The 23,384-nt window shown below is 41.8% G+C and overlaps 1 protein-coding gene across 1 annotated transcript in view; it reads left to right on the forward strand.

Moving 5' to 3' along the window:
- Positions 1 to 23,384, forward strand: part of RERE (arginine-glutamic acid dipeptide repeats) — a 398,085-nt gene that overhangs the window by 267,505 nt on the left and 107,196 nt on the right. The window contains exons 8-10 of the mRNA XM_081087056.1: positions 11,745 to 11,793; positions 17,537 to 17,661; positions 18,686 to 18,785. Of these exons, the coding sequence (XP_080943182.1) occupies positions 11,745 to 11,793; positions 17,537 to 17,661; positions 18,686 to 18,785 (274 nt within the window). The remainder of the gene's footprint in view (positions 1 to 11,744; positions 11,794 to 17,536; positions 17,662 to 18,685; positions 18,786 to 23,384) is intronic.

Consider the following 23,384-nt stretch of genomic DNA (forward strand, 5'->3'; position numbering starts at 1 on the left):
GAATAGAGGAATTAGCTTCTGTTCTCCCTGCCGGCCCTGCAGCCAGTAATAGTAATGACTACTGTGCGACAGGAGTGGTGCCTGCTTCCTTCCATAGATGAGTTTTATTTTTATAGCAGCCTCGCAGGTGTCATCGTTAAGAACTTTGTTGTGTAGATGAGGAAACTAAGGTTCAAAGAGATTGGATTAAGTCTTCACAGTCACTCTTAGAGCTAACAGAACCTTGGTACTAAAATTTTCATCCAGGCTCATTTGACTCTGAAGTCTGTGTTCTTCCCCTGCACCTGAGCATCTAGACTCAGGCGTGTCTGCCAGCCCCCCCCTCCCAGTAGTGGGTGCCAAAGTCCTGGGGCATCCTGGTAGGATGTACAAAACATGGTGGTTTTATTCAGATTTAGGGAAAATATTTTCTATCTTAAAATGAATGAGAATATGTTCTGGAATAGAATATAAAATTTACATGATTTTTTAAGATACTATGTTAGACTTTAAAGAAATCACAGACTTGCTAAAGACTCCTTTAGAAATACGTGTTCATGTTGGACAAATCTGAGAAACTTTGCACACTATTCCAGTCTCCCACCTCATTAGCCTCATTTTTAAAAAATATATTTTTATGGATTTCAGAGAGGAAGGGAGAGGGGGAGAGAGAGAAACATCAGTGAGGAGAGAGAATCATTGACCAGCTGCCTCCTGCACACCCCACACTGAGGATCGAGCCTGCCACCCAGGCCTTTGCCCTGACCGGGAATTGAACGTGACTTCCTGATTCATAGGCCGACGCTCAGCCACTCGGCCACTGCGGCCGGGCATTAGCGTCATCTTTACGCCTGCCCGCACCCTTCTAAAAAGAAGAAATTCTGCCCGGCCGGCGTGGCTCAGAGGTTGAGCATAGACCTAATGAACCAGGAAGTTACTGGTTCTATTCCTGGTCAGGGCACATGCCCGGGTTGTGGGCTCCATCCCCAGTGTGGGGCGTGCAGAAGGCAACCGATCCATGATTCTCTCTCATCATTGATGTTTCTATCTCTCTGTCCCTCTTCCTTCCTCTCTGAAATCAATTTTTAAAAAATACAATTAAAAATAAATAAAAAGAAATTCTGATAATTGCCTTACTATTTTTCTAAAATTTGGTGTATTTAATTCTGACCCACAGTCCATTTCTGTTGTCACTTTCTGAATGAGGTAGTGGAATTTCTGGTCTTTTTGTTGATTTCATGTCAGTCCTTCTGCTTAACTCAACACACTGTAGAAAAGATAAGAATGATCTGCTCTCTGTGCCTTGCCATCTGAAGGACAGGTAAAGGGATATTGTACAGTGTTTCATTCTCACATGACATTAGCCACAGGGCAGGGGTCTGACTTGAGAGTTACCAGGCCTTTGGGAATGTGCCAAAGGCCACACTGCTGTTATGCTGTGTTTGGGGTGGGGTCCATGTCTGGGTTATGATGGGAAGTCATGCCAGCTCCTCCAGGGGCCTCTGTTCTGCTAACTCGTGTCATTTCCCCTGAGCCCCATGTCCGCGTCCCTTCTCCCCCCTCACCCCCCATGGACTCAGGTCCTTGTCCCAGGCAGTTACCATGCTCATGTAGAGATATTGCAGTGCCACCCCCTCTCATTAGGATGAAGAAGTGATTCTGTCCGGGCAGGCTCCCCTCTCCAGCTAACCTCTCGGGTCTGCCAGCCAGCCTTCTCATCCCTTGGCATAGATGCGGCTCCCTTTTTGATATTCAGTTGCAGGCTTCCTGCTCCTTTCTGTCCATTCCCTGTTTACTTCTTAGACTAAAATGTTTCCATGGTAACAGGTTACTTTTCAAAGGGAACATCTTGTCATTTTATTTAATCCACTGCAGCTGAAGAGGCCTGAAATATTAAGTTGTAGTTGCCATGGATACTGCTTTGTTACATTGGTTTCTTTTGTATCCGATTTTATAAACAATGAATTTCTTTCCCTTTTTCTTTTTTAATACTCAAGGAGTAAACACAATGACTTACCATTATTCTTGTAATTTGGCGTCTGGGACTATTTTTTCATATTCCAAAGCAAAGATTTGGAGAATAATGAGGACTGAGTCTCAGGTGTTTTGAAAAACATATATTATTTACATTAGCCACACAGAGAAATTTCTCCTTACCGGTAAGGATGGTGACAATTTTTTTTTAAAGTATGATTCACAGTTAAGGATTTCTCAAAAAGGATGACCCATACCAGAGATCCTGTAGTAAACACAGAGAAGAAAGTAATATGTGACGAGTTAATTCCTGAATCATTAACTATGCTCATTAACTATGGCATTCTTTCTTTACTTACTGTCCAGCTGTCTATGGTATATTTTGGGGGTATTCTATTTGTCATTTAATCAGCTTTTCTCATGTCTGGCTTCTTTCTTATCCCTAGTTTGCCTGTAATGCTGTACTCAGCTAACCTCTTCTTTTGACTTTTTAAAAACTTGGAATTTTTTAGGTGCACAGGCAGTTGCTGTGCTGCCCTGCACCCTTCTGTCACTCCCCGCCAAAGGTACATTATATGATGTAGGGCAATAGCAATCCTTAGACATCGGCATCAGTACAATGTGTGTATGGTTCTGTGCCATTTCATCACAAGTGTAGCTTTGTGTAACCACCACCATAATGTCGCTCTATCTGGTCCATCATCACAAAGATTTTCCTACCCTCTCCTTCACCATTCCTAACACCTTGTCACCACTAATCTGTTCTCCACTTCTGTAATTTTGCCATTGTCATAATGGTACATAAATTGGCCTTTAACTTTGATAGGTTTTCTTTTCTAACATGATTTTCAAACTTAAAAAGAAACCTCTTTTTTATTATTTTGTCTTTAAATTAGAGAAATGGACATGGCTTCTCATACTGGTTCTATTTGGAAGTAATTGTGCAATTTTGGTTCAGTAACTTAACACTGCCAGATGGGACTGTGATTGGGAGTTCTGACTTTGGCATTAACTGAACTTGAGTTCGAATCCTGGTTTTTCCATATGTTATCTGTGTAACCTTTGTCAATTTGTTAACCTCTCTTAGGTTCAGTTTCCTTATCTAGGCAGGTAACAGTAACACCTACCTTACAAGGTCATCCTTAAGATTAGATTAGAAATATATAGAATTTGCTTAGCTTTATTTGGCTTGTGTTTACCATCCTATCTAATAATAGACAAACATGGTAATTGACTGTACCTTCACTACGCCTCCCATTGGCTAATCAGCACGATATACAAATTAACCTCCAACAAAGATGGTGGTTAATTTGCATATGCAGGCAGGGCGGGGCAGCGCAGCCGCCAGCACGAGCTGCCATCCCGGGCCGCAGGCCGGTCCCAGAAGCCGCCCAGAAGCTGGTGATTGGGGAGAGATGGGGTTCCGCTGCCCAGGCCTGACGCCTCTGGTGGAGGCGTCAGGCCTGGGTGAGGGGCCGATCCAGCAATCGGAGGGGTCTGGGTGTCCCCTGCCCAGGCCTGACACCTCTGGCGGAGGCATCAGGCCTGGGCAAAGGGCCGATCTGGCGATCGGAGGGTGATGGGGGTCGATGCCTCTGGCGGAGGTGTCAGGCCTGGATGAGGGCGGAGCTGGTGATCGGGGGGCAGATGGGGGTCCCCTGCCCAGGCCTGACGCCTGAGCCAGAGGCATCAGGCCTGGGTGGGGGGCGGAACCGGTGATTGGAGGGTGATGGGGGTCGACGCCTCTGGCCAAGGCGTCAGGCCTGAGCAAGGGGCTGATCTGGCGATTGGAGACAGATGGGGTTCCCCTGCCCAGGCCTAATGCCTGGGCCAGAGGCGTCAGGCCTGGGCAGGGGGCGGAGCCGGCAATCAAAGGGGTCTGGGGGTCCCCTGCCCAGGCCTGACACCTCTGGCGATCAGAGGGTGATGGGGGTCGACGCCTCTGGCCGAGGCATCAGGCCTGGGTGAGGGCGGAGCTGGTGATGGGGGGAGATCGGGGTCCCCTGCCCAGGCCTGGGGTGGAGAGGGCGGAGGGGAGGGCAAGCCGGCGATAGGTGTGAACTACAGAGGAAACACCTTTTCTGACCGCTCATTGGTTAAGCTCCCTGTATGCCTCTGGTAATATTCTTAGTAACTTGGGTAATAAGAATACAAAAAGGTGATCTAGGGTTCTTCACCACACTCCTGGCGAAAAAAAACAAAGGTCCGCTGCTGGAGGGCTAAGAAATGTCATATCCTGCCCTAGCCGGTTTTGCTCAGTGGATAATGCCTTGGCCTGCTGATGGCAGGGTCTGAGTTCAATTCTGACCAAGGGCATGTACCTAGGTTGCAGGCTCCTCCCTGGCTGGGGCCCAGGTCAGGGCTCATGCAGGAGGCAACCAATCAAAGTGTTCCTCTCACTTTGATGTTTCTCTCTGTCTTTCCCTTTCTCTTCCACATTCTCTAAAAATCAATGGAAACATATCCACAGGTGAGGCTAAAAAAAAATAATAAATTATTATTATATGAAAGACACATCTTGAAAATGCCTAAAGAAAGTTGTCATTTTTTCATGGTGAAGGGATGGGAGTCCGTGTTGATGAAAACACCTTGGTGGCTGCGGTGACTGGCAGTGGCTGCAGCAGCGGGGTGATGGGGCTGGTGCCTTCCCCTGATCAGCCCAGTCACCTCCCACCAAGGGAGGCCAGACTGCGGTTTAGGCCCTATCCCCAAGGGGAGCAGGGAGCGGGTCTAAGCTGTCACTAGGACAACCCCTGAGGGCTCCCAGTATGTGAGAGGGGGCAGGCTGGGCTGGGGGGACCCCCCCCCCCAGTGCACGAATTTCGTGCACCGGGCCCCTAGTATAATTATAAGATACCTGAATTTAAGACACTGTAGAAAAGCCCTGCGGCAAGGATAAAGGTGTACATAGGTGTGGCCCGCGCTATCCTGTGGTGTGACTTCCGTCTCTGTCTCTTTTTTCATGTGTGGTATCCCTTACCTGGCTTTCCTGGGATTTTCACTGGCCTTGGTCTGGATTTTCCTTTCTGAATTCACCTTGGCTTGGCAGGTACCCACTGTGTTCATTAAGCAATGCTGTATATCAAGCAGAAACCTGTATGTAGCTCTTGTTTAAACACAAGATAGAATGAGATCTGAACCTCTGTAAATATCACTACTAATACTTCCATTACTTTCAAGATATGAATTAAATGAATTAGTATATAAAAATAGATGATACTGTAGAGCACTCAGTTGTTAGCTGTTGTGCTACCAATGGACAGAGAACCCTGGAATCTTCCAGATTAGGGGCCTTTTCCATTTCAGCCTTCACTATTTTCTAAAGTTCAGAATTGTTCATAAGCAGCACTTCGCAAAGTGGTTTGTGGACCCCATTATCGATTTTATCAAATCCCAACCTTGAAGTCTGTCTTTGTAACGTTCTTTGGGGAGGAAATGGGAAGTGACCAGAGGGCGCGGGCTGTTGTTCAGAAGCTTCCAGAGCCATTTTGTTCACAGCGCACCATTTTCATGTGAAAGAATGGACACACACTGTGGGGTGGTGAAGGCCTGAGGTGGGCAGTGCGGGAACCGGGCGGAGGGGGGAAGTGTGGGGGGGGCGCTTCTGTAATACTCTCAACAATAAAGATTAAACAAAGAAAAGAAAAACAGACAGACAAACGGGTTGTTCAGACTTGGGTAACTGGCAGACACTTTATTGAAAGTGGAGGAAGTAGACCTGCCATTTCAAGGAAAACAACTGATCGTATTTGCCAGTGCTAAGGTTTAAGCTTCAGAGGAAAAATTAGAATTTTGAGAAACTGGACCCACCACTTTGAGCTTGATAGCTTCTGTGAACCCACAAGCTTGAAAATAGATAAATAAAATAGTCCAAAAGATCAGTAGTGAGGTTTTAGATTCATATTGTGCAAAAACCTTTAAGAAACAATTACTTGTTGAGTTTTGGTGTAGTATCAAAAAGAATATCCGTAATTACCAAAAAATGTGTTAAAATATTCTTTGTTTTTCCAGTTATATATCTGTACGAGGCTAGATTTTCCTCACATACTTTAACCAAAGCATGTTGCAACGGATTGAATGTAGAAACAGATAGGAGAATGCAGCTGTCTTCCATTAAAGAGATTTGTAAAAATGTAAAAGAATGCCTTTATTTTCACTGTTTTTGTGTGTGTGTAAGTACAGTCCTGTTTCATAAAAAAATGTTATGCATGTTAATATGTAATGAGCTCATTGCTTTAAATGAATCAATAAATATTTTGAAATTTCTCAAAAATACTACTGTTAATGTAAAAAAAAAAAAAAAAATTCAAACCTGTAAAGAATTTGGGTTTTTGTGAGTTTATTTGAGCCAAACTGTCGACAATTGCCAGGAAGTAGAATCTCAACATACTGAGATAGTGCTATGGAGAATGGCATTTTTTCACCTTGTTTTATACATTACAGTCAAAGGAGGAGATATAAGTAAATTACTGAAATCCACTGGTGATAGATTAGGGAAGTGGGAGAAAGCAAAGGGGGGGGCTCTGGGATTGGCTAAAAAGTGAAATGACAGACACATTTTTTACATAGGTGGTGGTGGGGGTTACAGAATAGTTAACAATCAACAATTAACAAGATAACTAACCAGGGAAGTTGTATTCTTAGGCCTGGTGCCATTTGTTGTGCCCTGAGGGGTCCAGAAAAAGGGAAGTTACAAGTTACTCTGACATTCCACAGGTAGGTCATTTTAGATGCAAAGAGACAATAGGCCCAGTAAAGATCCAAGCTGATCTTTGTCAGGGAAGATCCTGGCCTAGGTCATGACCCACTATAAACTGCTTTTTAATTAAAAGGTTTGAATTTCAGACCATCCTTTGTGGTTACTTCTGGTCTCTTGAGTTTGCAAGGCCGTCATGCAGGCCTTCCCTGAGTGAGTCAGGTTAGCATGTGGCCCTCTTTCGTCCACACTACTTACTTGAAATGCTCAGTAATTTGAAGAATGTAAAAGGGCTTTAAAATTTATATATGTTTTTATTAATTCTAGAGAGAAAGGGAGAGAGAGAGAGAAACATGGATTGGCTGCCTCCTGCATGCTCCCTACTGGGGATTGGGCCCACAACCCGTCATGTGCTTACCTGACTGGGAATCGAACCCATGACCTCTTGGTGCATGGGACAGTCAGTGCTCAACCAACTGAGCCACACTGGCTGGGCAATGTAAAGGGGCTTTTTATGAAGATGGCACTGAATCGAATAAGGAAGCTGCCCCACCCAAAGTCAAACCCAAAGCAAAGGCTTTGAAGGCAAAGAAAGCAGTGCTGAAAGGCGTCCATAGCCACACAGAAGAAAGATACGCAGGCCACCCACCGTCCTACGACCAAAGAGGCTGCGACGGCAGCGTAGATATCCTCGGAAGAGCACTCCCGGGAGAAACAAGCTTGACCACTGCACCACCGTCAGATTCCCCCTCCCGAGTCAGCCATGGCGAAGAGAGAAGACACAGCAGTACACTTGTGTCCATTGTGATGTCAAGGCCAACAAGCACCAGGTCAGACAGGCTGTGAAGAAGCCCTGTGGCACTGACATGGCCAAGGGCAACACCCTGATCAAGCCTGATGGGGGAAAGAAGGCGTAGGTTTGACTGATGCTTTGGATGTTGGCAACAAAATTGGGATGATCTAAACTGAGTCCAGCTGGCTAATTCTAAATATACAAATTTTGTACTGTTAAAAAAAAAAAAAAAGGAATGTAAAGGGTTCTGAGACCAAAAAGTCTGAGCATATGATTATTGAGTGTTTTCTGCAAGCTGTCAATATTACATTTAAATAATAATTCCTGGTGGTTTTTGTCAAGTTTTACATCTTAGTAGTCCAGAGATATTTATGCAGCCAAGGAATTTGTAATTTGTCCTGAATGCTTAATAATGCCAGACAGGGACTGTGTTAGACTCTGGGGGCTGGAGGGAGAGATTTTAAAAAATGAATTAAAACTCAGTTCTTGTACTCTAGAAGCTGACAGTCTCAGCGTGGCTGGAGGTAGGAAATGTCCACAGAGTGGACTGTCGTCCTCTAACAGTGCAGCGTGAGCCACAAAAGGAACGTTCGGGAAGAAGGGAGCAGTGGGGCAGTGGGGAGGAATGTCTGATTGAATGCAGAGCTTGGATGCTATCAGAGAAGGGAGGGTGGGGATGGTTCTGCGGATTTCAGAGCAGCTGGACACTGACAGCTTCCCATGAAGCCTCCTTCTTGCCTTTCATCTTTAGTTCATATTCTGACAGTTTTTCTGTCGGATGCAGACCGTTTTCTCTAATGGGTTGTGTTGCTATCTTTTTATCTTGGACCTAAAAAATATTTCTGCCATTTATTCTATATTTGGGAGTTCCTGGATATGGTAGCTAATGTCAATGTCTGCTTACCTAAGGTCCTAACCTGCTCAATAGTAACTGTTGTGTCTCTTCGTGTGAAATCCTAATATTTGAAAGTTGCGTATGATAAAGAAATGCTTTTGTTGCCCTGGCTGGTTTGGCTCAGTGGTTAGAGTGTTGACCTGCAGACTGAAGGATCTCGGGTTTCATTCCTGTTCAAGGGCACATAACTTGGTTGCAGGTTCCCCAGACCTGGAAAAGGTGCATATGGGAGGCAACCAATGTTTTCTCTCTCCCCTTCTCTCCTTCTCCCCCCTCCCTCCCTTCAACTCCCTCGGGAAATCAGTGGGAAAAAATATCCTCAGGTGAGGATTAAAAAAAAATGCTTTTGTTGTAAAATTGATTTTTAAATGTTTTTTAAGAGGTTCTTTGTTTTAGCTTTATTTTGTACTTTTTACCTACTCACCTTACAGTAACCTTCATGAATATAATCATAAAAGAGAAAAAACGTTTTCAATTTAGACCCTTAAGATACCCCAACACACTTTTTTGCCTCACTTGTGTCATTATTAGCAGCATGAATAATGATTAGCCTCCATTTTTATACCAATAAGCAAGATATGAATTATTCTATTCAATAAGGCATTTGGGGGCTTGTTTTTATTATTGTACTTTTTTAAAGCTAAATATGATATTGGTTTATTAAAAGAAAATAACACAAAAAATAAAAAGAGGCATTAAAATAAAATGACCCAGGAATGTTTGTCTTAGAATTCTGAAGGCCTTAGCAGTGTATGTAGCAGTAACAGGAAATGCTTTCATAAGTGACCCCTTGAGAAGCTTGGCATGACACAGGCGTTTTAGAACAACCTGAGAGTTGAGCTGTGGGTACAGATTGCTAGATGGGCTGTGGCTGAAGCTTTCTGAGATGATACATTTTGGCTCAACTTACATGAAGGCAAGCAAGCATTTGCGAAGTATTTAGAAATAAAGGGGAGAGCTTTGGCAGCTAGTTTTGCTCATAGCTAGTTACGATTACGAAATGAAGAGATAAGTCAGAAGGGAAATTGGTAACGCTGCTGCTTGTTTTCCTTAAAGCAGTTGGTGATTAAAACAGCCTTCTGGCCTATGGGTTCTTCCACATACCGTCCTGAACAATCTATCTTCTAGCTTCTGTTTCCCAGCGTGTCATTTGCCTGCTGAAGACACTAAAATGTAAGATGGGGCTTACATTTTAAAGCCAGCACTTCATGCACGTTTTCTTCCCACCACATCCCTCCCTCTCGCCTGCGGCCTTTGCAGCCTCGTGCCCCCCCACCCCCTTTCCTGAAGCCTGCCTAATTCTGGCCACTCCCCATATCAATTTTATACTCTGTTTCTTCTGACATGTTTTGTGCTCATGGATAAACGCTACCTCCCCTGGTAGGTGGGTCATCAGCCCATGAGTACTGGGCCACACATCTTTTTGTTACTTGTCTCTCCTTTGCCATATCTACTGGCCACCATTGCCAAAATACGACTCTTCATGAGAAAAATTGGACTAAAGAAGGGAGTGCTGGACCCAAGGCCTCTGAAGGAAATAAAAGTGTTTTCCATTCACTGTAACAACTTCAAACATAACAGTGAACCTATCAAATCCACATTTAAAAACGAGAGACTGTGCTTCCTCCCCGGGCCTTTGCTGCCTGACCCTGCTCTTCAGCTCACGCAGGCAGAAGTGCACTAGCAGCCCCGCTGTCTAACGCCTTCCCCTGGCACTGGCCCGCTCATGGTGACTGTAACCCACAGAGGCCGGTCGCTGGCACAGGAGGGCTCCTGGTGTCACACACGGGCAACTGGGAACTGCGAGCTCTGGGAGGGCCCGGACTGTATTTCTTTTTCTCCGCGGTGCACCCAGTAAGTGGCCTGTGCCAGGCCTGGGACAAGAGAAGATACTCAGCGAATATTCCATAAAGGGGTGGAGAGGGGAAGGCTCCCTACACTTCTGTGGGAGTGTGAAGTGAAATGGGGAGGACATCCAGAAAGGCTTATTGGGAACAGTGGCTTTTAAAAGGAACTTGGATGGTTAGGTTTGGAGCAAGGGAGGGTGGGCCTTGCAAGTGCAGTAAGAATGGCATAGCCCTGGCTGTGGTGACCGCACCAAGAAGGTCCACATCGTTGGTAAATATGGGGCCCATATGGCGCCTCCCTCAGGAAGATGGTGAGGAGAATTGACATGAACCAGAATGCCAAGGACACTTACTCCTGTGGCGAAACCAAGATGAGAGGAGCTGGGGGACCTGGCACTGTGGCTCCTGCATGGAAACAGCAGCTGGCGGTGCCTGCACCACACCAGCCCCTCTGCCTACCAGGGAAGTCTGCCTCCGGAGACAAGGAATGCAGAGACCAGGGGAAGCGCCACAATTTGAAACATTGATGGCCTGTAACAAATGAGTTAATTTATGTAACAACAACAACAACAACGAAGAATGAGGCAAGCCCTTCCACCTCAAAGACCTGCCGGGCTCATTCCCTCCCATCTTTTTCATCTCTGCTCAAGTTTTACTTTATTTTGTGTTTGGCTTTTTTAAATCCTCACCCAAGGATATTTTCCATTGGTTTTTAGAGAGAGTGGAAGAGAGGGAAAGAGAGAGAGTAACATGGATGTGAGAGAAACACATTGATTGGTTGCCTCCTGCACAAGCCCCAAACCAGGGCCTGGGCCGGGGAGGAGCCTGCAACCAAGGTGTGTGCCCTTCACTGAAATCGAACCTGGGACCCTTTGGTACACAGGCCGACGCTCTATCCACTGAGCCAAACCGGCTAGGGCAAGTTTCACTTTATTAATAAGATCTTTTGTGACTGTCCTGTATAAATAACTGTAAAAATAGTTCATCATTTATCATCTACTTCATTCCTTGGCCCTTATCATCGTCTGACCTATTATTTATTTGTTTTTGTTTGCTTGTTTCTACCTGAATTAGAATGTAAGTTCCAAGAAGGCAAGGACATCGTTCTGTTCATTGCTTTATCCCCAACACCTAAGACAATTTCTGGCTTATGGTTGGTACTTAATAAATATTTGTCGAATATATGAATGAGTGAATGATCCAGTGTGTGCGCGAGGAACCATAAGTTATCTTGTTTATATTTCAGTAAGGTTTACTGTAGGACATCCTGAAATGTATTGAAAAGAGAAGCATCTATTGGGGTTATACAGGAGGCATGCGCCTCCCTCTGAGGCGTGGAAGCGTGATGGTAAAGGAATGACAGGAGGCTGCAGTAATGGCTTTTTAGGAGAAAAAGGTAGACAGATGTGTGCGGTGGGGGAGTTCAGGGCAGCATTAGAAATAGTGGATTCTTCCTGAGTTATACTTCATTTATTTGAAGTGAGTTACTTTCCTTGAAAAATATGTGAACATTTATGTCAAAACTATATTTGTTAACCAAATCTACTCTTTTCCTGACAGGAGGCTGAACAGTACCCAGGGGGAAATTCGTGTGGGTCCTAGCCATCAGGTAAAGCGCATTTTAGTAGCTTCTTTAATAGGTTTTTTATTTCTTGTTATTCTGCTGGCCCTTTTATGCTGTTGAGCAGCAACTTGGAACTGTTGTTATCTCTACAGGAATTTTTATATAAATGCAGAGGTCCCCCCTCCCCAGATTACCTCATACTTTTATTTTTTAATTATGATAAAATATATATAATGTAAAATTTGTCATTCTAACCATTTTTTTAAGTGTACAATTAAGTGGCATTAAGTACATTCATATTGTGCAATCATTACCACATTCGACTTCCAGAAAATTTTCATCTTCCCAAACTGAAACTGTCCCCACTAAACACTAACGCCCCATTCTCCCGTCCCTCAGCCCCTGGCATCCACAATTCTACTTTCTGTCTGTGTACATGTCCTACTCTACCGACCTCATCTCAGTGGAACCACACAGTATTTGTCACTGTGCCTGGCTCGTTTCACTGGGCTTCATGTCTTCAGTATACAGCCATGTTGTAGCGTGTGTCGGAATTCTTTCTAAGGCTGAATAGTCCATTGTATGTATAGACCATATTTTGTTATTCATTCACCCGTCCATAAACATTTAGTTAACAGTACTTTGATTTTAACTTTTTCAAAGCTCTTTCCTTCAGAAGAGTCAAGATGGTTAGGATACTTGTCTCAGAAGCTTGTCATGTTGTGACCTCTGCCCTCTCATGTTTCATTCCTTTGACTAGGACCCTGTGTCATGTTTGCCATCTCTTTCCTTGATCTCTCTATCAGTTAGGGTGCTTGATGGGCAGGAGCAGAAAACTCTGGCCGACCTTGGCTCTTTATGGTCCCACATACATCACACCCTGGGCAGACAGGACCAGGCCCTGCTTCTCGGGGCTACTCTGGTGCGTGGCTGTCCCCTGCGGTTCCTCCGCAGGCTGGGAGCTGAATTTCACTGATCCTAAGATGCTGTTCTCTCCTTCACATCTTACTGTCTCTGACAGACTTCAGTGTACATGCTGTGGTAGAATTATAATTTCATGGGCAGCATGTCTCCTTCCTAAATGCACATAAAATAACAGTGGATCTCACAATGAGTGAAATACAGCAAATGTTGAGAGTAAGAAAGTAATCATCCTTCTCTTCCCCTTAGAAGCAAAGAAAATTCTCCCAGGTCTCCCTTAGTCCTCACATCTCATTGGCATGGATTGGGTCACGTGTCCATTTCTAAACCATGAGGGAAATAGGTTTAGCATGATTGTCATTTCAGTTGGAATAGATGTTGGGGAGTTAGTCACTATGGCCCACACATACTAGAGACATGCAACTTATACAGGCAACTCCTTATAAGGATATAGAGGTTTTAGTAATCTGCCTAGTTAGTCATTTTTCTGTCTGGTTTTGAGTATTTCTTGTATGTGATGCATATTTTTTAACAACCTATTTTAACTCTATAATGAGAAAGAAATTAATAAGAAGTAAAGAAATATTAAAACCAAAACACAGAAATGATAAGGGGCATCTAATTACTAGAAGAAACTTCTCATCCCAGAGCTAGGGTTATTACTGAGACAGGTAGGAAGAAGCTGCCAGAGGCCACTCCCCTAACGTCTGCCTTGTTCAGGCACAGTAAGTCCTCACTTAACATTGTTAATAGGTTCTGCAACTATGAAAAAGACATATAATGAAATCGAGTTTACCATAGGCTGACTGATCCACACGAGAGTTAGGTTCCTATGGCATCTCATCGATGTTGTAATGAAATGACATTGATGAAAGGACTTGCTGTATACCCTGTTCTTGGTGTGGTCTCTTAGGTCGGGCTGACTACCATCTCCACCGTATGTCCTGTGCCTTCATTCTAACCCAGAGATCCAGGCCTAGCCTGGACCACTCGATTACATCTCCCTCTCTCTGCTCTCTCTTCCCACTGTATTTCACACCTATTTTTTCCTTCCTCCATTTGTTTCCAGTGTCTTGAGATCATTGTACTAGAGTTTTATTTTACAGATTTTTTCCCCCCTACCATAACAGAAAAAATGGTTTTTAAGTAAAGATGCTTAAATCCTTGGAAATGACACATTTACTATGCTTAGATTTTTGTATACTTTCATTTAAAATCAGATGTCAGATTTTAAGTGTATTCTGTATGGTTTATTTCCAAAAAGAAATGTTTCAAAGCATCAAATATTAGAGGACCTTTTTATGAATTGGCAACATTTGCCTTCTTAAATTTTTTAACTTTTTTATAAGATAAAATATTGACATATGCAAAAATAGGGAACGATTAGTACAATAAACCTCCTTAATTCATATTACTGAGCTTTCACACATGGTATAGTAAAACTTACTTAATTTATGTTTTCTCACCTCTCCCACTGTTATTTTGAAATGAACCAGAATTGTATCCTTCACTTGTAAATATCCCAAAGATAAGAGCTCTTTCAAAAAAAACAAAACCCAAAACAATCAAAATATGTCACACCTAATAAAAATGAGCAGTTTCCTTTTTTTTAAATATATTTTTTATTTATTTCAGAGAGGAAGGGAAAGGGAGAGATAGATAGAAACATCAATGATGAGAGAGAATCATGGATTGGCTGTCTCCAGCACACCCCACACTGGGGATTGAGCCTGCAACCCGGGCATGTGCCCTCAATGGGAATTGTGACCTTCTGGTTCATAGGTTGATGCTCAACCATTGAACCACACTGGCCAGCCAGTTTCTTCTTCTTCTTTTTTTTTTTAATATATTTTATTGATTTTTTGCAGAGAGGAAAAGAGAGAGATAGTTAGAAACATCGATGAGAGAGAAACATCGATCAGCCGCCTCCTGCACATCCCCCACTGGGGAAGTGCCCACAACCCAGGTACATGCCCTTGACCGGAATCGAACCCGGGACCTTTCAGTCCGCAGGCCGACGCTCTATCCACTGAGCCAAACCGGTTTCGGCGAGTTTCTTCTTTTTTAAAGATAAAATATACCGTGGCTTCTTTCTGATACTTCTAATTCAAATTCAAATTTTTATATAGACCTTTTATTAATTTTATTTTTCTTTCATCCAAATCTGTATCTTCTCATGTTTCAAATCTTATTTTTAAATGACATCAACAAAAATATTTGCTTTAATCCCGTAATACGTATATAACAGCTCATAACAACAGTAGTCACACTGACAAAAATAATATGATTGAACCATCACCTTACTGTTAATTTTTTTGGCCTTAGAATATGCCCCACTAGGGCTGTATAGGCAAAATAACACATTTTTAAATTACTTAAAATAGTTCCTGAAGAGGAACCAACTCAATGCATAGTTAGGTGCATTTGTTTCACTTTGCTTTAGAGTTTTTAAGGGATTATTGTTTATTAAACTTAATTTTGTTTTTATAATTAGTAAAGTATTTACATGGCTCCAAACTCAAATATATAAACAAAGTAAGTTCAAAAGTCTACCTTCTATCCCTGTCTCCTCCCCATGTTCCCTCCCTTGCTGATGGATAAATTTAAGGTTCTGATTTCTTCTTATTTATATTCCTCCACCTTCTGTTCTAGAAAAATGGTAGCATAGTATACACATCTGTACCCTCTTCTTTACCTCCTACCAAAGCAGCAGAGTCCCCCTCGTGTCCTTTTCCACTTCATGGGACCCCACTGAGTGGGCATAACAGTTCCTTCTGCAGCCCCTGTTGATGGGTACTTGGGCTGCTTCCAGTCATTTACTATTACAAGTAATGCTGCAATAAATAGCCTGTACATATACATTTTTATATTTTTTGCCAGCATATCTTTGGTTTATATCCCTAAAAGGGGGCTGGCTGGCTTAGAGGGCAAAAGTGCATATGTAATTCTTAGAATATTACAAAATTTCCCTCCATAGAGATGGTACCATTTTGCATTCATTTTAGCATAGCCTTGTATATTGTCACACTTTGAGATTTATGTTAACATGATAGATGAAAATGGTATCTCACTGTCATTAACTTATATTTCTCTTCTCAGCGAGGTAGACCATTTTTTCCTGCCATTAAGAGCCACGTGCATTTCCTTTTCTGTAAACTAATTATATTTTCTAGCCTATTTTTCTCTAGAGGGGTTGGTCCTCCCCCACAAATGTAGTACTTTTTAATTAATTTAACAAATAATCATTGGAGAGCTATTCCACTAGATACTGTACCTGGTACTGGGGAAGCAGAGCTCAGTACAAATGTTAACGATCTTTTGATAGGAATTTCTATTGTGTTTCAATTTTATTTCAATGCATTCACTGTATATTAAGCAGTACTAATTATGGTACCCAGTTAAGTGTCATGAAAGTTGCCACTAAATCAAAGAAGCGCACCCTTGTCTGGAGAAAGCCGGTGCTCGGTGCACATGGAGAGCTGCCGAAGCCCATGAAGCAGAGGCTGCGGACTGGTGGCCTGAGAGTTGCATGGCCTACCGATGTGTTTTGGCAAACAGTTGTTTTAAAAACTTGAATCACCAGCATTTCACATAATAGTCAAGATTTTGGACTTTGGAAAAAATTGGACAATGCGCAAATACTGATTCTTGTTCCTGAATGGCAGCATTCCCAGGATGGGCAGCTCTCTCCATTTCACCCTGGTTCCCCACTCATACTGGCACGCCCAATCCAGAGCCACCGCCACTGCCACAGGTGGCTTTGAGCACTTGGAATGTAGCTGGTTCAGATTGGGATGTGGTTTATTTAATGCGGATGCTAGAATATTTGAACTGAATTATGTGGCTCTCATTTTATTTCTGTTGGACAGTGTTGCCTTATTCTAAGCCTGCTTAATTCATTTACATTTTTTGCCTAGGTTCTGTGGAACTGGAGCTTTAAAACTGCAGCTCTTAGTTAAAAATATTAGACTAATGTGTCCATGTTCAAATTTTAAGAAAATAAGAGCATGTGTGTCTTCCATGTGGTTGACTTTTCATAGATCTTTGATGGGTGCAGTAGGACCTGTTTGCTTTGCCCCAGCAGAGTGCGGATGAGAAAACGCTCGAGGTGTTCGAGTCTCTACATTAGAGCTGACTTAGAATCTTGGTTGTTGAGCACTGATGTTCAAATATTTTAAAAAATGTTATTGTGCTTACGTACAGTGAACTGTTTGTATATTAATGTACTCTGTTCAGTCCACTGTGATAGTTCGTATCCAGACAGACATTTCTGTCATCTCAGAAAGTTCCTTCCTGCCCCTTCCCACGCAATCCTGTCCTGAAACCACTGTTCGTCTAATTCCTGCACCTTCATTTAGTGCAGCTCTGCTTTTATGGTAACTCCAATTCTGTGTCTTTTTATGTTTACCATGGCTCATATTGACTCTCTTGAGAAGAGCATTAATTTAATAGGATAGCTCATTTAATTTTTGAGCAAATAGACTAAGGTGAGATTTCATTATTTGTAGATGTCTCTTTGTAAACTTGTTATATTGGAAATGCGTGTGTTTTTTCTTTCTTTATCAAGGCGGCACTGTAAGCTCCTGAGACATTTTTTGTTTGATTTATTTTTTACTCACACATGTCCATTTCTGTTTCAATCTTTGGATCTTGCCCTGGTTTAGAAAGTAGAGATTAAGCAGTCCATGGTGAAATATCATGTGTGAAACGACCTGGAAACGTGCTGCAGGCGGTTTCCGTGGCGCAGGGTTTTGCTGTTATTCAGTAATGCCTCGAGACCCAGCGAGCTGCTGCCTCTCTGCCCAGGGCCTGCCGGCGGCAGCCCTTCGAAGGGCCGGGTTGTGACTTTTCCATCCCTGTCTTACAGGCCAAGCTTCCCGATTTGCAGCCATTCCCTTCTCCAGATGGTGACACTGTGACCCAACATGAGGAGCTGGTCTGGATGCCTGGAGTTAATGACTGTGACCTCCTCATGTACTTGAGGGCAGCAAGGTGAGAGGAATTCACTCCATCCTGCTTTCTGGATTAGGCAATCTGAATTGATTAGTAGGTAATAAACTTTCTCCTGTCCCCCGACATTTTATTTATATATTGGGCATTCTCTGACTTCAGTTTTGTTATACCCTCTGTAATCAGCGCCCTGTTTTACCATGGTAAAGTCACTTTTTTCTTACCCTCTTTGTCCCACATCCGAGTTTGGAACTCTTCAGAAGGAAATCATCTAAAGCCATACATGCTATTGTCAAACTCCTCAATACAATGAGCAATTGGGTCATTCCAGCCATCTTTAAATCCCATCACAGAGTTCTCAACTTTATGGCTGTTCATCGGTGCCAGGCCTAAACGTGTGTTTTTGTGGCTTATCTATATAAGAACTTGCTAACAAACAAATGCCTAAGCTACAAAAGAGAAGTTTAAATCTGTCCCTGACACTTGCAGTGCAGGCAGAGAGCCTTCCTTTGTCTGCAGTGATTTCGTGGATTCACTGCAGCCTCACCTGTGCAACAAAAATGCTAAAACAAGGCCAGGCAACTGAGTTTCAGCTCCAGCTGCTTGGTGGTCAGCAGTGCTGTGCTGGAGGCGTACAGTGGAGATGAGGATGCTGTGGCAGAGGGAATGACTTATTTTATCTCTTTTTTACTTTTAATTCACCTAAAAGTACTTGATGTATAGAATGGAAGGAATTAAGTCAAGTTTCAGTGGATTTAATTTTATGTTTTCTGGGGACTTTTCTTTCAAACGATTGTATTCTAGGCAATTGTTGTGGCATATAGTTTTAGATTATTCATGCTCTGGAAATTAAAATCTGAGAACTGATGAAGCATGGGAAGAATAACACAGCTGGACATGAGTAAAAGGAACACTTTTCTTCCTAAGTGAATGGAGGTGAATTGTATGGGACTGAGAACTCTGGCTTACCATGCGTGTAAGAGTGGAATTTGGTCGGCTGGACATGCACTCTGATAATTGAGGGTTAACATCTCTGTACTGATGTCTTCCCTTCCTGTCTTCCCAGGAGCATGGCGGCGTTTGCAGGCATGTGTGACGGAGGCTCCACCGAGGATGGCTGTGTTGCTGCATCTCGGGATGACACCACTCTCAATGCGCTGAACACAGTGAGTCTTCTGAGGCTGCCCTGGGTGGGAAGAATGCTCTTTCCGTGTGCTGACTGGAGGGCATATGTGATGAGCATGGAACATGGAGGAGCCTGGGATCTTAGGAGTGAGTACTGGGATTGAAACATGAGCTGTGGTCTTGGCCATCGAACTCCACTGGCCTCGGGCCAGGGATAGGGCATCTCTAGGTTCATGTGCCTGAGCTCCAGGACTGTGGTGAGCTTGAACGAGAGCCTAGGGCTAGCGGTCAGTCTTGGCTGAGAGCTCACAAAGCTGAATACTGTGCATAGATGATCTTGCTTCCTCCTCACAGTACCCCCTCTCAAGTATTGGTGTAAACATTGTAGACACGAGGAGATAGCTTAGAGCCCTTAAGCCATGATCCACGGTTATACACTCTAGATTTGAATCCAGGGGCCATGCTGTTCTGTGGTCAGCTCTGGGTTTCTGTGTCTCAGACCCTGTATTCAAAGTGCATGGAAGGACTGGAGAAGCTAGACTTCTTTGAACACATTTGTTTTTTGTAGGTTTGACTTTGGAACCATGTAAATATTCCACATAATTATAAAACAAAATTAAGTTTTTAAAAATAGTAATCTGAAAAAATCTAAAATAAAACGTAACACATGAGCCTAAAGGTACTGAGGTGGTTGCATGACATCTCACTGTGATGAGTCACCTGACTTAGCTTCGTCATGCGCACAGCAGCTCAGGCAGAACTCACTGCTGCAAACAACGTGGCTCTTCAGACCAGTTTACTTTTTAGGATACTTCTTTTGGACTTTAGATGATATCCTACAGAGTTGTTCGGGAAACTTAATGTATTTTAAAGTTTCTTGAAATAGTTCTTCTCTATGTGGTCACTAATGTGAAATCATTAAATCTGAAGAAGTAGTAATGAATCTTTATGGGTTTTTGGTACATTAAAAAATAGTCTAGAATGGTCGTATATATATTTACAGAGGATATTAGCATGAGGCTGGGAGCAACTCTTCTGATAACTAAATGTAATTTAAGCACCTTTTTTTGTTTTTTTTTTAGAGGTCCCTGTAGTTGGGGACTTAGGAGATCATCTGTTCCAATTTCTAAATAAACATCCGAGGCTTAGAAATGCCAGATGACTTGTTGAACCCAAAAGTTTGGAATGGAGGGTAAAAAATAACCCAGTTTTCCAGTTCTACTATACAGCTTGGTTTTGTTGTTGTTGTTAATCCTCACCTGAGGATATTTTTCCATTGATTTTTTTAGAGAGAATAGAAGGAAGAGGGAGAGACACAGAGAGAAACATTGATGTGAGAGAGAGACACCAATTGATTGCCTCTCAAATGAGCCCTAATCAGGGCTGGGGTACATGCCCTTGACTGGAATTGAACCCAGAACCCTTCATTCCAAGGGCCAGTGCTCTCTCCACAGAGCCAAACTGGCGAGGGCATAAATAGCCTGCTTTTAAGGAAGCATGTAGGTATCTGAATATATGGTATATGATGCATGATTTTTATTTCTGGTCTAATTGTGTTTCTGGGATATTACAAAACATTATGGTATTTTTTTGTATGTTGAAGATTGAATTATCTTGCTTGGGATATGCTATATCCTAAATAACTAAACAATTTTTAAAAAAAATATTTTTATTGACTGCAGAGAGGAAAGGAGAGGGAGAGAGAGATAGAAACATCAGTGATGAGAGAGAATCATGGATCGGCTGCCTCCTGCATGCCTCACATGGGGGATCGAGCCTGCAACCCGGGCATGTGCCCTGACCGGGAATTGAACCGTGACCTCCTGGTTCATAGGTCAACGCTCAACCACTGAGCCACGCTGGCTGGGCTGAACGATTTTTTACTTTCTCACCTGTTTGATACTTAGGGTTTTGTTTTTATAAAGAAGCATTATTCTGAACATATAGTGATAGAACCAGAGGAACCCTGGAGATTATTCCATAAATGAGGAAACTGAGACTCAGAGACTGGTGATACTGCGAACAGTGGCTATAAATGTCTGTGAATTCAAAATGCCCTAAAATTGTACGTATGTTCAAAGTAACTCTTGGATATGAGCTTGCTGCCGGTTCAGTTTTTTTGTATAAAAGCATTATGAAAAAATTCTCCTTTCATTATTATGCTGATCAGTTGAATTTTGAATAATGAAGATGTTACCATTTTTAATTAAATATATTTTTGGCACTTTCATGAATTTATCAGATTTAGTCCCTTTCTACTCCAAACCCTGTACAGTTTGTAGAAGAACATTCTTCTACACAGAAATAATTTGAGCTATTTTTGCCCCTGGTCCTTTGTATCAAGTTTCTTCTGAAGTTTTCTTAATAATTGCCAGAGGGGTTTTGGTTTTGTGCGTTTTTATTTCTGTGAAACTGCCTTCCCATCTTTTGAAATTCTTCTTGTCAAGACCCCCCCCACCCCGCGGGGCCCATGGCTCGGGTATCTTGAGTTATGCAAAACAAATGCATTCAGCCACTAAAGAACAGCATTTTGTGCACATTTGTGACGAGTGAAAAAGTTTAGTGGCTTCTTGTATTTCATTGTTGTCCTAGAGAGTTTTAGTTGTAGGTACTTGCTTTATTGAAAAGTAGTGAATGGAAAAATCTTGTGAGAAGTTAATGTTTATTTTGACTTCCTTGGAGTAATGGAAGTTTTGAATTATGTTAAGTAATAAATTAAAGAGATACATTGTCATGGGAGAAGTATTTATTATTTTCTCAGAATCAAAACACGATTAGGCATTTATCAGTTTATAATAAACCTGTGTCTATTTCCTATTCCCCAGGGTATTTTAAATTTTAAAAATTTAAAATATGTGAAAATTGCAGCATGGCCACATTAGAGTGTGTGCAACACCCAGTAGGACTGTTTGAATATAAGTGCATTTAAATACTCCATTTTTTAAACTGCAGTCACTAGTTAAAAATTTTTGAACTGTCAGTTCTTTATGACGGATATTATATGGACCTATTTTTAAATATAAGCTCCTCTAGATTATTTATTTTGACTCCCAGATGTTTGGGATTTTTGTTGTTGTTGTTTTTGTTTTGTTTTATTCACATAAGAGATTTTTAGTGTGTAATTTTAAAAATAACTTTCTGGGGTGTAATTTATGTATACCAAACTGCTCTGTAAGCATACCATTTGATGAGTTTTTTCAGAGGTTTATACCAAAGAAACTTTGACAGTGATCAAGATGCAAAACGTTCCCAACACCCCTACGGAAGACTAGGAGCTTCCTATTGGTTCCTTAGGATTTTCCGTACACAGTCATGTCATCTGCAGGTGAAGGCAGTTTCGCCTCTTGCTTTTTTGCGCTTTTTTGCACTTGTTGGACTTCCAGTACAATGCTGGGAAGAAATGATAAGAGTGGACACATCTTTGCCTTCTTTTTAGTCTTAGGGAGAGAACAATGTCATTCACTGTTAAGTGCAGTGTAGGGTTTTTTCTTTTTTGTTGTTTTTTAACCAAATTGAGAATGTTCCCTTTTATATCTACATTTGTTGTGGTTTTGATCATCAGTGGGTGTTGAATTTTGTCAGGTACTATTTTTTCTTCTTATACCTTATTTTGTTAATTTGGTGAACTATATCTATTCATTTCAAATGTTAAACAAACTATGCATTCCTAGGATGAAACCTGCTTGGTTGTTATGTACTATTGGATTTAATTTGCTTATATTTTGTTAAAAACTTACATTTGTGTTTATGATGGATATTGAGCTATAATCTTTCTTTGTAGTATCTTTGTCTAGTTTTGACATCAGAGTAATTAATTTCAAAAAATTAGTTGGGAAGTTTTTCCTCTTTTTTCTTAAAAAGTTTGTAAGGGATTGATATTTTCCTTTGTTAAATGTTTGATTGTTTCACAGTGAAACCAACTGGGACTATTTTTTTATGTGAAGTTTAGAATTACAAATAGACATAAGCCTATTCAGATTGTACATTTCTTCATGTGCCAGTCGGGTAATATGTTGATCTGTGTCTTTTAAATGTTTTGTTTATTTTATCTGAATTATCAAATTGCTAACAATTTAAATTTATTCCTTTATTTTATTTTCAATGTCTGTAGTATCTATAATTTTGACCTTTTTTCATCCTGACATTGCTTATTCGTTTCCTCTTAATCTAAATAGAGGTTTATCAACATTATTGATCTTGTCAGGTAGCTACCATTTGGTTTCATTGATTTTTCTCTTTCTGTTTTCTATTCCATTGATCTCTAGTCTTATTAGTATTTCTTTTCTATTGGGAGGGTATTTTGATCAATTTCACCCTAGCTTTCTAAAGTAGGATCTTAGATAACTGATTTTACCACAAATTTTGATTTGTTCTTCATTTTCATTCTGTTAAAATATGAAAATTTTTTATGTAATTTCTTCCTTTACTTATGGATTGTTTAGAATTAAATTGCTTAATTACCAGAAACTAGAGGACTAGAGGTTCCTCTCCCTTTTTTCTTTCCCCTCCTTTCTCTCTCTGTCTCTCTCTGTCTCTCTCTCTCTCTCTGTCTCTCTCTGTCTCTCTCTCTCTCTCTGTCTCTCTCTCTCTCTTATTGACTTCTGATTTAGTTCAGTTGTGGTCAGAAAGTACCCAGTAAG

Source organism: Myotis nattereri (assembly GCF_964212035.1).
Source record: "Myotis nattereri genome assembly, chromosome: 3".
Taxonomy (NCBI): Eukaryota; Metazoa; Chordata; class Mammalia; order Chiroptera; family Vespertilionidae; genus Myotis; species Myotis nattereri.